This window comes from Sciurus carolinensis, chromosome 11, assembly GCF_902686445.1.
Source record: "Sciurus carolinensis chromosome 11, mSciCar1.2, whole genome shotgun sequence".
Taxonomy (NCBI): Eukaryota; Metazoa; Chordata; class Mammalia; order Rodentia; family Sciuridae; genus Sciurus; species Sciurus carolinensis.
Genome location: NC_062223.1, coordinates 94015176 through 94033173, shown reverse-complemented (window position 1 = coordinate 94033173; position 17998 = coordinate 94015176). Strand labels below are relative to the sequence as shown.

At 38.5% G+C, this 17998-nt stretch overlaps 1 protein-coding gene across 1 annotated transcript in view; it reads right to left on the bottom strand.

Moving 5' to 3' along the window:
• The window catches only part of Fat3 (FAT atypical cadherin 3), a 595529-nt gene that overhangs the window by 182424 nt on the left and 395107 nt on the right, over window positions 1–17998 (bottom strand). The window contains exon 4 of the mRNA XM_047518553.1: window positions 5516–5577. Coding sequence (XP_047374509.1) covers window positions 5516–5577 — 62 coding nt within the window. The remainder of the gene's footprint in view (window positions 1–5515; window positions 5578–17998) is intronic.

Sequence of the window (17998 nt, the reverse complement as noted above, 5' to 3'; positions counted from 1 at the left end):
AAACATGGCCCTCTCCTGGAGCTTGGGAACACTAAAGTTGGGAGAAACTTTTCTTCTGACACTGATGCCTCATACATGCTGCTGTTTTCATGGACATACCATTTTTTTCTTTTTGGACCTACTGACACCTATAGAATGTTTTAGGGTGGTCAAAAGAGGAGCCTCAGTGAAAGAAACTTCCATTTCTTTTGGACTTAAATGGTGAAATGATGGACTGCTTAATGAATTGAAGAGGACCTGCAGTTCTTCATCAGCAGTGATCATCATTTCAAAAGTAGATGCTAACCAAGATAGGAAACCGCTAAGGGTGTGCACTCACTGAAGAAATCGATTTACATCCTAAAGTAAGAGGAAATGTAAAATAAAACTGTGAAAAGGGATGAGATTTTCAGACAGGAAGAAAAAAAAGAGTCTCATGAGTTGTACCTTGCATGGGATGATGGATGAGTGTTTTAGAAGGACAGACACTAAATAATATGCATTCCTGTGGATCCAATGTATTCCCCTGTAATATGCTTTGATATTTATACCATCTTCACTATAAAATCTCACCACATTCTCTGGGCTTCTTCAAGTTATACATACACATGCAGCATAATTTCTCATCCCCTGTCTTTATACTGGTTACTAGGGCTTGTCATCTTTTTTTGATTTGCAAATAAAATACTCGTTCTGTTCTCTTTGGGAGACTTTTATCAAAATCATCCAGCCCTGAACAGAGAAGCATTTCAAGATCAAAAGGGAAGCAAAATAACACTCTTTCAGCAAGCAAGATAAAGATTCACACATAATTAAGCCAGGACTATAGGACTACTTAAGTAGATATATCTTTTAAGAATAATCAAATTGCTATATGCTATTCAAACTACTGGAGTTGCAGAAAAAGAAAGGGAACTGACAATGTATGTTTTAAAGACAAGGGAAAAAGAAGGATGTGGGGAAAAGGGAGAGGGCAAACAATTGTTTGGCAGTTTAAATGTGTGCCAGCTCTTTAGGTAGTTTATATACCAGGCAGGTGTTATTATCATCCTTGTTTTGCAGATAAGGAAAAAGAGGATTGAAGTTACTCTAACTTGGCTTGTTTCTTCTATCTCTAAACTCGGGTTCTTTCCCACATGCTAATCCTGCCTTCTCCATGGTCTCGTTTAGGGGGAAAGAATTCTTTTCACTCACATATTTATTGAGTGTCCCCTGTTCCCCAGGAGCTGAGCTAGTTACTCTGGACACTGAGGTCAGTCAGACTGTCTGTGCTGACCATGGCCCCCACCACTTATGAAACATACACAAACAGATGCATCTTTTCAGCTGTGGCTTCATCTATTCTCTGTCCCAAGCCTAATGCAGAAGTTGTTTTCCCACTTTACAGAAGAGGGAAAGGGAGAGCAGAGGGACTCAGTAGCCCATCTAAGCTTAGTGAACAGTAACTAAACATAATCTCAGACTGGCTGGAAATTAGTGTCCAAGTGTTTCCTTCTTTCACTACCTTGATAAATTAAGGTTCACCCACAGGGAGCTTAAACAAATCATAGGTGAGAAAACAATCTACACAAGTGATTATAAGAAAGAGTGCATTCATTCCCTATTTCACAGCTGCCTTCTCTGATAAAGAAGTAATCAGGAATTAAGTCAAAACTACCAATATAAAACATTAATTCACTACTTAATTTATGCATATTTTATCAACTTTCTGTATCTGTATGCTGGGATTAGTCTTCAGCCTTCTCTACAATTATAACTGGCTATCCAGAGATGTACTGGACTTTGATTATATGAGCTAAAACTCTATATTTTTGCACTTTTTTGGTAGGGAGAGATCAGTGTAATATTTTCACATAACATAGTTTCAAATCAGAAAGACTTAACACTTAGAATTCACCAAAGAAGTGTAAGCTGTACTTGTGAATTTGCCTACAGTACTTTGCTGTTCTTGTTGCTTTAGCAAGTCCTTTGAATTCTGATAATGACAGCCTTCCTGTGATAGCCACAGATTTAAAGGTGAATGCTTTACTGATTCACAAAATCTTATAGCCCACACATGGTAAAGCTAAGTAGCTTTAGTCAATGTACACAGTGCAAGCAGTAAATAAATGTGCCTTCTATCAGGGGACTGGCAAACTACAAACAATTTATTAATGTCCTCCTGGTTTCCTAATCAGAACATACCTGCCAAGTCAGCTTCTAAATTGGTCCTTTCAAGAAGTGTCAGTTTTGTTTTATTGGAAAGGAAAAGTACAAAATAGAGCCAGGAGGTGAATGTGAGTTTAAGAGGAGCATAAGGTTATCTAGGCAATTAAAGCCTCTCCAGGAGGTTAATTACGCACACCCAGTCTTCACAACTCACAAAATGTACTTGCAGTTACAAAATTCTGTCTAACAAAGGATCCTATCCCTCATTCTAAATAATATTCTTTTATGCATCTTTTTTAGCAGAACTAAGTTAAAGCAATATTCTTCCCATGATCCTTTCAGAAACAAAGAAATGGATGATGTTCAAATTTTCACAGTAATGTTATTGAGAACAAAATTAGTGTGGCCAAGAAATGTACAATTTAAAGAGTGATTGCAAGAGTACGTGCAAGTAAGAGCAGGTGGTGGAGGAGGAGGAGGAAGAGGCTGAGATTCAGCTGTTCTTTGAAAGTCTTAACACTCCTGTTACTAAATGTGACAGCAGTTTGTTGGGGGATCCTGGGAGCTGGTAGGGCAATGGAGTGTACCTGAGGGCAAGTTGGTATTATCTACAGTACATAAAATTTCACTTTGAAAATTTTAGAAAAGCTATTTTGCTGCTTGTTCAGGGGAATTATGATGGGATTCATATTAGACAATTCACTGTTTGACCCACTGTCCTCAATTTCCTCCAAACCACCATCATTTCACCTGGAGCTCTCTAAAAGTTTTCCAGGCTCCCAGCTGTCCCTGGGGACCTGTCCCAGCACAACTCTGCCATTACAACATGGATTAGACCCTGCCACCCGTTTACTGGTTTTCCATTGCACTAAGGAAAAAATTCAGAATCCTTACTGCAGCCCTCTGCTTTTCCAACTTGCTTTCCTGTCACCTGCAATCTGCTACCCCTGCCCCACTTTACGCTTTCACCACACTGGCCTTGGTTCTCTTTCTTGATGAGAATCTAGGCATCATGTCACCAAATGTCACCTCCTCAGGCTTTCCTCATCAATCTCTTGAGAATGGCATACCACCCCCTCTGCTTTCAGGCAGTCATGAAACCTCAGGGAGCTGCTCTCTGATTACAGCATTTACTTACTTATCATGTGCCATCCTCCTGCTCCCTCTGTGTCCCTAGCACATAGGGTAGTCCTGGGTGCACTTGCTGAGTCCAGTGGTTAGTATCTGGGCTCCTTCAGTATTTCAGTATATAGGAAAACCATCCTTCTTGAAGTGTTGAAATGACATTACATTTTTAGGAGGGTGTAGGTATCATGTCACCTGGTATCATATAATAATGATAACACCACAATGATTATAACTATACTTTCTTGAGCACTTACTTAGTGCCAGATACTGAACTGGATGTTTTATAGCTATTTTAATTGCCCAACAATGCTATGAGGTTAATTAGGCTACCCTACCTCCCTAAGTAGATTATAACAAGTACAGTGAAATTATGTTCTAGATCCTAAACTGTATTTATTAGTCCAAAGTACCAAATTGTTACTCAGCATCTGTGTAAGTCTGTGAAGGATGTGAAAGCACTAAGGATTCTTCTGGGAAGTAAATTCAGATCCTGGAAAACATCCTTGCCTCTTTTCCTTACAGTTATATCCCATAACAGTCACACTCTGCACCACGTTCTCCTCATGACACCACCTAGTGAGGACACGGCAGCAAGTGATCTCAGCAGATTCCCCAGCTAATGAGCCTCCCTCCCTTCCTCCTGCCAGGAGGTAATGGGTTCAACTATCTGAGAACACGGTCTCTCCAGGTGTCCTGGACTCTCTTCTGGAAAGGAAAGAAGCACATAAATAAAACATAAGGTGTTATTATTCTGGCAAATGTACTCTAATTCTGGACCAGGTAGGTACTATAACCCGTTAATAGGATTTTGAAAAAGAAATTATTATAATTATTTTTGGCAGCCTGGAGTCTTTCATCTTTACAAGGTGATAGCAATGTTTTAAAAGGATTATCATAGGGCTGCATGGTAATAATAATCCTTTCTTATGTGTAATATCTTGTGAGTTTCAAAAATACTTTGATACAGAATATAAGGTTTGATCCTAATAGTGATCCTTTGAGGTGTATGGATTAGCAATTATTTGCCACATTGTACAGTAGGGGAAACTGAGGTCCAGGCTAATTAAATAGCACTGTCCAAAGCTTTGAGTTAATCATGTCAGGGCAGCTTAAAATTCACCTCCCCAGACTCCTAGTCCAGTGTTCATTTCTTAGGGTATTGGGAATTGAATCAAGGGTAATCTATCAATGAACTATATCCCCAGCCTTTTTCTTTTTTTCTTTTAAATTTTTATTTTAAGATAGGGTCTCCAAATTGCCAAAGCTGGCCTCAAACTTGCCATCCTCCTGTCTCAGCCTCCCACATCATGGATTACAGGCCTGTGCCACAACTCCCAGCTACAGTGTTCTTTAACTAGATCATTATTGCTGGTGTGACTTAAAAGGAAGATGCCAGAAGAAATCCTGTCAAAAGATTTAAGGAGGATGTGTGCATGTACACACATAGGTGTGCTGGATGAATTTGGGTAAGTGGGTCTGAGGAACAGAAAGGTCATTTTAGAAGCATGGACACAGCATAGATCCTTAACAAAGTCCTAGGTTCTGAGGACTGTCATCCCTTCATATCACAGTTACACTTGAACCACAGTACCAAATGAACTACCCAGACTTCAACCTTGTCAATAAAGATACTCAATACAGATAGGAAGACTGTCCCACAAAGCTCTTTCATGTCTATTTTCTCATCCCTTGCCTTATAGTGTGCTTTTTTCCCTCTCTCTCTATCCAGAAATAATGCTCTTAGAGTTTCTATTGCTGCTGTTCCTGTCTTAATGAATTATAGGAGTACATTTTATGGTTTCAGAAACAGTCATCTTGAGCCATGAATCAACCAGCAGCCTTCTCTTTCTCAATCATCTCCCCTGGAAAAGAAATGAGGGAGAGAAGTGCACTTCTTCACAAAGGATGCACTTCACCTGAACCACAGCACTACTGCTTTCTCCTTTCACACACGGGGCTGTGGGTCCACGGGACTCTGCTCTTGAGCTTTCTTTTCTGATTACTGACAAAGGGGCCTGAAGTTAAGACAGACATATCCAAGTTGCTGCCTGTCTTCAGTGGAGGTAAAGGCCTCTTTACCATCCTTGCGTGGCTCACAGGAGCACATTGAAGGGAATGCACCAGAACTCTCTAAATTCTGAAGCACTCGACCCAGGAGAGGTATCTTCAAAACCCACTTTTCAAATATATTAAAGTTCCCATTTGTGATGAAGGAGTTTAGTGGAAATTTTAACAAGAGCCATTTCCTCTGTGTGCTTACCTCCAGAAAATGCTCTGCCTGCTGTTCTCGATCCAATTTCCTTGAAGTTGTGGTAATCAGACCTGTGTAGAAATGAGAATATTTGGCTTTTAAATATCTGGGGCAAGTAGATTACTGACTGTGGGAAACAAATCCATTCAAAGGGCTAGCAAAAGTAACAGTGGAAAATAAACTCACTAATTCCCCAAGACAATCAGAATGGGCTCACAAATCATTCCTAAAGCAAAATTCATGAAGAAAATGTGAAAAAATTGATCTGACTTTGCTTACCATAGTCAGGTGTTGTTGTCTTTGGGGATCTGAGAACTCACTAAAGAACCATTGTTTTTCTGATAAGGAGGCATTTCAGAAATTCATTTACATATGACTGAAATTCTACCATAGGAGCCTCATTAAGAATTTTTAAACTTCTTGAACAACTAATAGGTTGTTGACACTGATTACATTAGGGCTACAAAATAGCATTTTCTTATTTAATTTTTATACACTCGTATAATGTTTTGTTATATTTAACAAAGAAGGTTATTTCTATAATAACTACTTGTATACATAGTCATTGCAAATTTAATAACTCATACACCAATAATCACATACGATAATTTTAACATTCTTTTACTTGTTTAAATCTTGAGACAAAATAATTCCACATGGAAAATATCTCTCTATCTTTTCTTCCAACATCATTTCTCGTAAATGAATCACCCCTTTGAGAACAAAGACAAAGAAAAGGTAATGGGAAGTCAAAATCTTCAAGGCCTCCTAGCTTATTGCACCAATTTGTCTTTTGCAGGTTTTATTATTCTTATTGTCAAGTGGCAATTAGAAGGTCAAATTTATTTTCCATTTTGAAATTCCACCATGTCCCTGAAGAGAATGAGAGTTGGGTTGTTTTCATGACATATTCTGATTGACAAGGAAGGAACAGGAAATCATATGGAAAGTGTATTCCCAATGCTAGCAAGGCATGTGAAATGGGGAAAAGGTGTTTCAGTGGGGTCTGTGGAGAGGTTCTTGACCTCCAGCTTCTGTGTCATGCACAGTGGTGAGTGGGAGCACATGGATTTTTAGTGAACGCAAAGAAGAGGCACAAGAGATTAAATAGTTTCCCATGGCCTTCTAAACAATATCTCATTCAGGGTAACAAGACTCCTTACAAGTTGGGCCACTAGATATTTTGTTAATTATCATTTTCTTGCTTGAATTCTGTACAGTATTTTCTCTTATGTCCATTGACAGGACAGTGACAAAGTAAATTTATGAGTGAATACTTAATTTAGAAGTGTTAACATTAATGCTTAATAAATTCCCGGTGTGTGTGTTGGGGTGGGGGGAAGCTGGCCACTCCCCTCCACCTCTGCACCCCATGGGGAGAAAACCTGTTTCCATTGCACAGATCTTCCTTTTCATGACTTCATTATGGATGTGGCCCACTCCATTTTACTTCTAAGTTTTTCTTCTCTTTATTTCTTATAAATTGATAATATGTATGTGTATACATGTATAAATATATATGTCTGTGTATATATAAATATATATGTGCATTACAAAGTGATACTGTTATGATTTTGAATACTATGTAGGATAATTAAATCAAGTGAATTAACATATCCAACATCTAAAATACTTATTTCTAAGGTGAGAACATTTAAAGTTTACTGAGCAATTTTTGAAATATACAATCACTATTATCAACTCTGTTCACCATGCTGTGCAACACCTACAGATTCTTCAAATTCAATTCAGGTGTTAGTCTTCACTGACCATCCTTTCCATGGTTGGGTGCCCATCTGACTTACCCCACATAACCAGTACGCTCCTCCATCATTGTTCTTTGTCCTATTCTAAAATCCTTTACTCACATATCTGTAAGTTTCCACTAGACAGATTGACAGGTCCTTCATGGGTAAGTCCTACCTTTTGAGTTTGAAGCTCTGGGATGAGGGGAACCTTGCTCCTGGCCTATAAAAGTAATAGGAATTCAATAATACTCAGCTACTAATCTTTGCCATGGAAAAGATTGTTACAGTCTAATCTTTAGTTTTGCAGCAGACTTATAATGTATTTGTTTAGAACAGCATTGTTTTGTGTGTGGAAAGTGCATCTGTGGGTGGAGAAGGTTATATGACATTGCATGCCCTTAAAACCATTTACAGAGTTCCTCTGTGTGAATGGAGCAGTACTAGGTATTCCTGGGTATAAGTACAAGGAACTGTCAGAGGTCATGGAATGAAGAGTACCAGTAAGAGTTTCAAGTGAGAAGGTCAGTGCCTTCCGTTCCCCAGAGGCCCATTAGAATCCCCTGGGCAAATTTGAAAATACAGATTTGTTATTTACTCCATTTCTCATTTAGTATATCAGATTCCTTTGGGATGATGCCTGAGATGGTCCTCTGATTCTAAAAGAAAGGTGCTGCCCAATTCTATTCTTTTTTGAATTTCACTGTGACTTTATTGACAGTAATTTTTTCTGCCTGACCAGCCATATCCAGGAATGAAATATGCTCAGCTGCTGTAGTACCTGGATCGGACCATTGGGCTTGATGTGTGTGCATGTGGAGCTGCAGGGGGAGATGTGTGAGTGATTTGCAGGATGGGGTGATACAGGAGGAAGAAAGGGAGCACAGCTCTCGGATTCATATTGATTAAAGGTCTGTCTGGTTGCACCGGTAGGCATCTAACACAGGATCTTCATTTTCAGGCTGTGCTATCCGACAAGGTCATATGTCATGGATAATCTTTTCAAGTGGGGAGTAGCTGTCTTCTAACAAGGTGGGGGAGGCTTTTTTCCAGCCTCACTGCCTCCTCAGGGGGGCATCCCTGTTAGAGGTTACAATGGGCATGAGAAATGCTTGTTACATAGAGGTTGCAAATGGGTGAAAGGGCAGAAGTTCTCCACCCTGCTGCTCATCTGTGTCTCTTCCAGGCACAAAGGAGCAAGCCACCCCTTTGCCCATTGTTTCCCAGAGGACTCTCATGTCATTGCTGCTCCTCCTTGCTCAGTGCCAGAAGGCCACAACTGTACAGGGAAAAAGTCAGCTTCCTCTCCTGATGATTCTGAGAGCAATTCTTTAGAAAATTCACATATGTTCACAATATTTCGCATATATCCATGGGCATGCCTGCACCAGAATGTGTTTACCACATGTTTATTAGCTAACAGAGAAAGAGATGGGCTTCCTAAAAAATCTAAAATGACACACAACAGAGAACCTGGAAATATGGGGAGCCAGGCAGATCCCATTCCTAGAGGAAAAGCACAGGAAAGCATCTGCAGGCTTCAGCTCTCTGTGCTTCCATACCCTTTATTTTCATAGATATGAGTAAAAGGCAAGAAAAAAAATCCGAGTCAAAAGTAGAAATCTTAGGAAGACAAATATAGTCAGGCAAGGGATGTGGACAGTCTGATAATGGGTGTAAGTCTTCTTTTATGGTGTGATGAGAATCTTCTAAACAAGATTATGGTGATATTATGCTGATAGTTCCACAGTTCTGTATACATTCTGAAACTATTGCACTATATTCTTCAAATGGGCGAATGTTATTTTACATAAGTTATTTATCAATAAAGGTGTCAAAATCAGATGGAAATTATGAACTCTGCCATTTAGGTTTTAACAAATCTTTCATATTTAGAAAAGACAGACACTTGAATGAATCAGTAAATGAATAAATGAATGAATGAATGAATGGAGTGAGTTTGGCATCGGGTATGAAGAGGGATTGGAATAAATACAGTGATCAGGGTTGTCCATGGGAATCTGGAACACAGAAACAATGAACTTTTCTGGGTTAAAGCAACAACTGGTAGTTATTCACAATGAAAAATAAATCTTGTTATCAAGCCAGGGCCAACCATACCAAGAAGCGGCAAAAGCTTTCTTTCTTCTAAAGGTATACACTTAGCATGAGCTATGGAACCTCAGCAGCACTGCCATTTTTTATAATCATAAAGGAAAGCAGTGAGTCAATCTTCATGGTCCAGAGGAATTAGTTAAAATTGCAAATGCCACATCTCCATTTTTAACAACTTTGTTGTAGCTGCATGCATTTGGGGCTTAGAATGGAGAAGAGAGCACAACAGAGCAAACTCTCTCTTCAACCACCCTGACTCATGGAAGGCAATCCCACTGTGTAATACACACACAAGAGAGGCGTGCACAACACACATGTAACTGTAGATCCACTGGGCAGAGTAAATTGGGGACTGACATGATGAAATTGAATTTCAAAGATAAATCACAGGCAAGCTTTGAATGTGGTTTGGAGATATAAACAAACACATCATTTGATATAATTACTTATTCAAACCTCCAATTTAGAAGGGGAATTATACCAGTTCTAAGTGAATGATACTCAATAAGGTGGGGCAGTAGGGAACACATGGCTGGAACCATGCAATTAACTTTAAAAATGGCTGCTTTTGATTTTTTGTTGTGGAGACAGAAGAATTCTAACAGCCTCTCTCTTGAGAAAAAGCCTGAGTTAAAAATGTGGCTGCCTGTGCAAAAGAGAATTCAAAATGTTCTAAGTAGTTATGGTTAGGGAAGTGATACTCCTAAGCATGACATAGTTTCCCTGATTTTTCTCCCTGTGGGTGTCCTGGGTTGCAGTTGTGTAATCTATTGCCATGACAGACACATTTTCCTTAAGTGCTACTTGAAGCAGTGCACGTCTTAGCTGTTTCAGCATAATTCTCTTAAGACTGCTGGAAGCTGGGCTTGGTATTAAAAAAATACAACAGGAATTACCAACCAGTGAGCTACACTTAGTAAGTTCTATGTGTTTTTCATAACCCATTTCCTGTGCTGACCATTTCTCCATGTCCATGCCCAGCTGTCTGGTAAATTCCTCACCATCCTTCCAGATAATTCAGGTGATACCTTCTCAGTGAGGCCTTCTCAAGCTTCCTTCATAAGCATGTTACCTGCAACTCATCTATTGTCTGGTTGTCCCTCTCTACCACAGTTTCAGGAGGGCAGAGACTTTGGGAGTTCACCAGGTTAGTTCAAGGGCCTGGTCAGTGCCTTTCACATTTGCTGCATATATAAATATGATTCTTACAACTCCCGACATTTTGCTCTAATTATTTGTTAAAGAGTCAGTCTTCCCTAATAGGACAGAAGCAAAAGGATAGTGAATTGCTCTGATTCATCTGTTCCTGGTGTTTAATAAGGAACCTGGCATATGGTACCAAGGAAAACTTGTCTGAGGGTCATGTGGATGAACTATCAAAGTTGTTTCACAGAGAGGGCCACAAAGCTTCCAATGCATGGAAATTAAAGTTATCTGAATGTTCTCCTCCATTGTTTTAATAATTTTAATGTTTTTTCAATTCTTCAATTGAATAGAATTGAATTCAATTCTTCAATTCAATAGTTCATTAGAGTTATTTCTAAGAGGCTCCTTTTTATTTTCTTTTTAATTTTAATCTGCCAATTTAAGATTTGTAATTGTTAATCTTATGAACAGGGGTGTTATAGTCATTCCATGGTTTTCCAACATCCTGATTTCTACTTATTTTATGAAGAAAGGTTGGAAAATAACAATGCAGTAGTATCTAATATTTAATGAATTCTAACTGCATGCTGTGCTCTGCCCTAAAGAGTTCACATACATGGTCTCATGTAACCTCACAATAATTCAGATACCAGAAGTCCTAAGTACACACATTACTTATTTTTTTTAAATTTTACACAGACCTAGTATATGTTTTCACTCCAACTTTAATTTTCCTCCTAATCCTGACATTTCAGGGAAATAGAAATTATTTGGATTCCATTTATAGGGAGAAATTCAGTTAAATAACTTGCCTAATGACTGCCAGGATTCATATTCAAGGGCCCTAATTTTGAAGCTTCTTCCTTGTCTCCCTACAGAAGATGTAGGGTGTTAGAGAAATCACCCACCTGGGAGGCAGGAGACCTGATTCCCATATCACTTTGTCAGTGACTGGTTGAGATTACCAGAAATTGCATCTCTTCCTCATCTAGGAATGGGCAAAGACTCTCTCCAGGCAGTGAGATGAAGGCAACCCTGTCCGGTTTCTCTTAAGCTTGGATTCAAAGCAACTGGAGAACAGTGACTCAGTGAGGTGGGTATCTGAGAGAGGAATGCAGGGTGAAGAGGCTACAACACTTGAAAACATTCCAAGAAGATGATTCTTTTGTTCCTTTCTTGCTCTAACCTGACCCCACTCTCTAAATGTCCTGGAGACCAGTTATGCAGGACCTGCAGGTCACCTGTCAGGAATGAGAAGTGCTTACTATTTCACAAAATTAAACATTCACATTCACATTTCTCAGAGAGGGAAAATCAGAAAATGTCAGTCAACTATAAGTGTGAGCTTTTACACAAGGAACAACAACAACAAATACCTTGATTATTCCTATATGTATTATCTCTTCCACATGATTCTGACTTCCAAAACCTCTGTTTTCACCTCTTTTCAACCTGCTAAAATGTTCCCTACAGTATTTCACATGGATATAAAGGCTACACACTGAATTTGGAGATAAATGTAATGGACATAGGGCAAATGTATGTTTCAGGATTATAGGAAGAATTAGAATTGGTGAGAAGACATGCATTTGATCTGTATAAAGATTAAACAACCAAGTAATATGTATTTTTTGACTGTATATAACATTTATTTGAAAAGAAAGGAATAGGCAGAAAGAAAAATATGTACAAGAGATACAGATTCAGTTATGGGGGTAGTAAAAGAAAGGATTCTAGAAATTGGCCCCATCAGATATACTTTTTAAGTAAGGGCTGTTTCTTCAGGTATAAAGATTTGGATTTGCTCAACTGAGCACACACTGCTGGTATTAAATTTTCTTAGGGAATTTGACAGCGAAAATCACTGATGGAACTTAAACCTGCCACTTAGACTTTTTTTTTATAAATAGTAACCTACAAGATGCTAATTGAAGCTTTAAAACTGTGCAAGTGGGGGTGTATTGCAAACCAAAGTGTGAAAAAGATACTGTGGGTCAAACATGGTTCATCGCTGTTGGTTTTCTCTAACAGATAAGTTTCATTTTCTTTCCTTGCAAGCCAATGGATGGCATTTCCCAATTCTGCTTTAGTAGCAGGGAAATCTCAGGCAGCAAGCACTCTGCTGCCAGAAACATGTTTCCCTTTAGGTTCAGGATTCTGCAGCCACTAAGGTAGTAAAGGGAAACAGCCAGCTTGTGAAGGAAGAGTGTTTATGCTGGCATACAACCTGCACCTTGCCTTCTGGTCTAGTTGACAGATGGAGTTGCCTACAACCCAGGGGGAGACTGCTGAGACTTAGGCAAGCCCTGGGCCCTCACTGCATGACTCATTACAGACTAGATTGGTGGGGCATCTTGGTCAAGGCAACCTATCATCAGAGCGAAGGATAAGATAGGGCCAAAATGGGAGGGAGTGAGGAAGATAATGTTTGTGGGGAGGAATACTTCCAAAGGCCTTCTCCTCTGTGTGAGTCTCTCCTGTACTGGGAGACCCTGCCACACATCCATATATGCATATATACATGCGTTCATATGCACACACATGTACTGTTAGGATCAGTTTTGCCAGAATGCCTGGAGACTTCCCAGTCCCATCTGTTCCTTCCTCAACTCCTCTCATCACCAATCCCTTCCGAACACACACAGCCCTCTGGCTCTACTTTCTGATTCAGTCTAGATGAGGAAGCATTTATGCACCTGAAGAAATCTCTAGGCTATTTTGCTAAACCTTGAAAGCCATATTGATTTCTTCAGAGGAATTAAGCTGCAGATGGCAGACCAATATTAAGGATGTCATATAAAATGATGCCATCTTTAGGTGCCATTAACATACCACTAGTGTGTGTTCTCAGATGTGCAATATGGCATACATCTACCCCTTTATCTTTCTGCCAAGATTATTTTTTTTGCATAATTCCAAATATTGGATGATCAAAATAAGGAAGCAGAAAATGGATGGCAATCTAAATTCTACCATATAGATGGGTCCTAGAGATATCTATTCTGGGACACATTATGATGCACTGTTAACAGTGTACTAACCAGTACTCAGGCTCTGGCACCAGACTAGTCACTTGGCTTTCCATCTCTGGCTTACTGTAGGCAGCTGCATGTCCTTGGGCAAATTACTTAGCTTTTCTAAATTTCTGCTTCCTCATCTGTAAAATGAAGCTTATTAAATTAAGAAATCAATTTAAAATGCTTAGTTCTGTTTCTGGCACATATAAATGCCCAAATAATATTACTCTTATTATCAGCCTCCAGCATAGTGCCAGGAGTACACATGTGTTCAGTGGCCTAATCTTGCTTCCTTCCTATCTTGAGATTCCCCTGAAATGTCTCTAAACATGTTGGACAAAAAAAAAAAAAAAAAAAAAAAAAAAAACAAATTGTAAAATATCTACTCCTTGTCCGTCATCTGACAGAGAAGGAAAATGAGGCTCACAGTTTAAATAATATACTCAAAGACTTACTGATAAGAGAACTTTCACCCATGTGCTGTTAAATTTCATTGATAGTATGGTCTATTTCCTTGCTACGCAGAGGGAGAGTGGATCAGCATTGTGAGTTTTTCCCGGGAGTTGGTTAGACATGCAGAGCTGCAGGCTTCTTACAGACCTAGGTGATTGGTATGAATATTAAATGTTGAGGCCTGACTCTAGAACATTGTTGATTTTCAAGTTTGGTTATACATATGAATCAACTGAGTGGTTTTAAAACCAATACTGATGTTAGTGTCCTGTACCCAGAGATTCTAAATTATTTAATATGGATTGAGGCCTAGGCATAGGAATTTTTAAAAATTGGTTAGGCCATTCTAGTGTTTAGTCAAGGGTAAGACTCACTACATGTACAGTTATCATTGTCTGGTGGGTGGTTTATCATAATTAATTTTTTATCTTATATAAATCATCTAATTTTCCCACCATGAGCAACATTCAACTTCATGATACAAAAGAACTAAAAGTCCAATAAATGGAGACACCTGGAGTAGGGTCCACTGCATACTCTTATCTGAATTCCACAAAGTTCCATTCTGAATATTCAGTAAAGGTTCACACTAGGTAACTGCCATGTTTGTTTTGACTTTAAATCTGACACATGCTTCCTGTTTTTCCTTACTTCTTTGGCTTAGCTTATCTCAGCTACAGTTTCAAGTCTTCATTCTGGCCCTCTCTTTTACTGCCTGTAGCATTCACCCCACCTTGCTCCATCTAGCCCCAAGATCCTCCTAGCAGAGGAAAAACACCACATCCCTTCCTCTTCCCCACCAAAGATACCTGGACACAGGCACATTGGGAAGAGCAAATTAGGCCCCATTCTTGCACTCACGGAATTAACGATCCAGTGAGGGAAGAACTGCAGCGCAAGGCAAGGTCTATGCACACCCTAGGCAACTCTGAGTGTTCCAAAGAAAGAACCACTGACACAGAATTGTGCTTTGGAGCCAGGCACATGCCTGTAATCCCGAGGCTCAAAAGGCTGAGGCAGAAGGATTGCAAGTTGAAGGCCAGCCTCAGCAACTTATTGAGACCCAGAGCAACTTCGTGAGACCCTGTCTCAAAATTTAAAATTTATAAAAAAAAGGGGGAGGGGGTTGCTGGGGATGTGGTTCAGTGGTTAAGCACCCCTGGGTTCAGTCCCTGCTACCTGCTACCAAAAAAAAAAAAAAAAAAAAAAGAAAGAAAAGAAAACAGAATTGTGCATTTGGAAAAGATGAGGGAGTAAGTTTCATTTACACTGAAACTCTAAGGTTGAATAAGATTCCTACAGAGAATGTGGAGAAGGTTTAAATGTCAAATCTTCATCTGACATTAATGGGACAGAATTTTACTGAAAAAGGTAAACCTGGGTTTGAATCCTGGCTCTGCTACTTTTGAGCAGAACAAGGGGAAGTTACGTAACTTCTCTGATCTCTTATCTCTGAAATGGAGACAGTACTAAGGTTCTCAGAGGCTTTGTTATAAACAGTATAGATGAAGGGTTTAGCATAGAGCCCTATGCTTAGCAGATTCTGTTTTTTACAAAAAGCAGTGTATTATATTTTATTTTTTGTTAAAAACCCCAAGAACACTGGAGTGGTATTTCTTACATGCAAAAGGTAAATTTGATTGTTTCTAGATTGGTCACTCTGACAATGTCTGAAAATTTAATACACAGGCAACTAAAAGTTGATGTTTCCTTCTGTCATTCAAATGAACACTAGAATGTTCCTTAATTTCTGCCATACCCCAGAGGTGTGAAAACAGCCATGGCACTCTCTTCACTGCAAATAATTTGTTTCTACATCTGTTTTCATGTGATAAATAAAATCAGAAGAATGGAAAAAGTGCAAATTACTCAGAGATTGTGCAGAGTCTTGAAAATGCAAGTCTGTTTTGTGGGCATACAATTCTTTAAGATCATTTTTACACCATAATTTATACGAGACCTCTGAGGAGCAATGTTTTGAAAACTTTTTTTTTTTTTTTAAGTCTGGGGAAAATATCACTTTTTTAAGGAAAGCTTTGAATGTTATCTGAAGACTGATAACACTTTTTTAAAAAATACCACACATTTTCCAGTTAATTTTCACATAATTTGACCCTTTCCTTTTCTCTTAAATTTATATAAACACTATAAAATCTCATTATTTTTTCATCCTGCCTATCTGAGAATTTGTAATAGTTCCATGGCTGGTTGAAACTTACCTTTGTACTACTTAGGTAAATTAATAGGACAGAAAAGTCTCAGGGGGATATTTAACGTCCTCAAGACAAACTATTTGCAAAGCACTTCAATTTTAACAGCCATGATTTTGATGTCCTAATTACAAACAACCCGTGTCACTCTTCATTAGAGTCTGGCTAAGCAGGTCTTTGGTTTGGAAACACTACGTTAATAGTAACATTAACCTAATGTGTTTATTTGAAAGTAGTAAACATGTTTCCTGAAATAATTCTGGAATCCACGTTTTCAAATGTTTTGGGATACTCCTCAATAAGAGTCTGAATTAATGGTGTTTCAGTGCTTTTGCAGTCTTTGGAGAGAAGAAGGACCATCTCTTACAAGAATGATGGAGTTTGTACTTCATCATTTATCAACCCAGCAATTATGAATAAGTCATTAAAAATGTTGTGTGCTGCAGTTTCTTCCTCTGTGGCATGGCAGTGATTTTATGGGAAAGAAAATAAGCTCTTCCTCACTAGGGGTAACACATGATAGTATTTCCCATATAAAACAAGTAGAAATAAAAGACGGGTTAGAATTAGTTATAACTCCTTAAAAGAAATACATATTAATTCAGGAGGAAGAGTTGTATTTTCCTCTGCTCATTATAAATAATTCAATTATAAACATTGTGTTTATTTCTTCAATAGACTGTGACTTTCCCAAAAAAACATTCATTTATAATGTTCATTAAAGGAGCACATTTTAAGAAGATAATCTTTCTATATTTCATGCTTAGTGCTGGACCTGGCATATAAATTGTGATCAATAAAAATTAGTCAATTTAATGAAAAGACTATAATAGCAATATAATTAAATAGGTAGATGTATTATAAACATAAATAAGTATTGCTATAATAAAATTTATAATGTACATGTGTGTTTGTGAATGTGTTTGTGTGTTACTCACACACATGTACCACCATCCAAAGCAGGTAATGGTTCATGTATGAGAGAATATTCACTCCGTGTTTACATTATGGCTTGTAAAAACTTCATGACTTTTGAAAAATGCTTCCAAATAATTTCAAAATGAAATTATGTGCTGTGATAATTATTGTTTTGGTTTTTTAACATAAAGTGTTCCAGGTTCATAAAAAGTCATGTTTTTTTGTATCATATGTCAGAGTCTGCAGTCTGTGTGGTTAATTGAGGTTAATGGGGGGAAATGGCAGATTGCCAATGCTAATTAGTTTTTCTTGACTCTTTCTGCTATGTATTTTATTTCTCTTTTGCTTTAACTTTTTGTTTAACTAAATTATGTTATTTATCCAAGAATCTGTCACATATAAGTAGGCACTGGTAACCTGTTGGAAAGGGCTTAGCTTGTGTTTCATTTCCTAAAAACCGTTAAAACAGTGAGAGGGGGAAAAACAGGGCGGGAGGTTGCACAAATAGCTAACTTATGAATTCTCCAGTCCACAAAGCACCCTGGAGTGTCAGAATGGAAGATGAGTCAAAGGGCCTTGTAGGATCACACTTCCTGACTGGAGTCTGGTGAATTAATATTTCTAAAATGCCACTAAGTCTAGCAAGGAGCATGTGGAGGGGGTGCATCAGTCACGTCTTATCTATAGGATGAGTTGGGTAGCATTTTAGTTTCTTGTTCCAGAAAAAGAGAAAAGAACTATCCATCAAGTTAGAGAGCCACCAACAGGGTCAGAAAAGCTGAGGCAGAATCAACAACAAATACTGGCTTAATGATTGGGGTTGGGACCTGGGTTGGGGAGAAGTGAGCAGCCCTGAACACTGTCATAGTAGCTATCCTATTTATTATT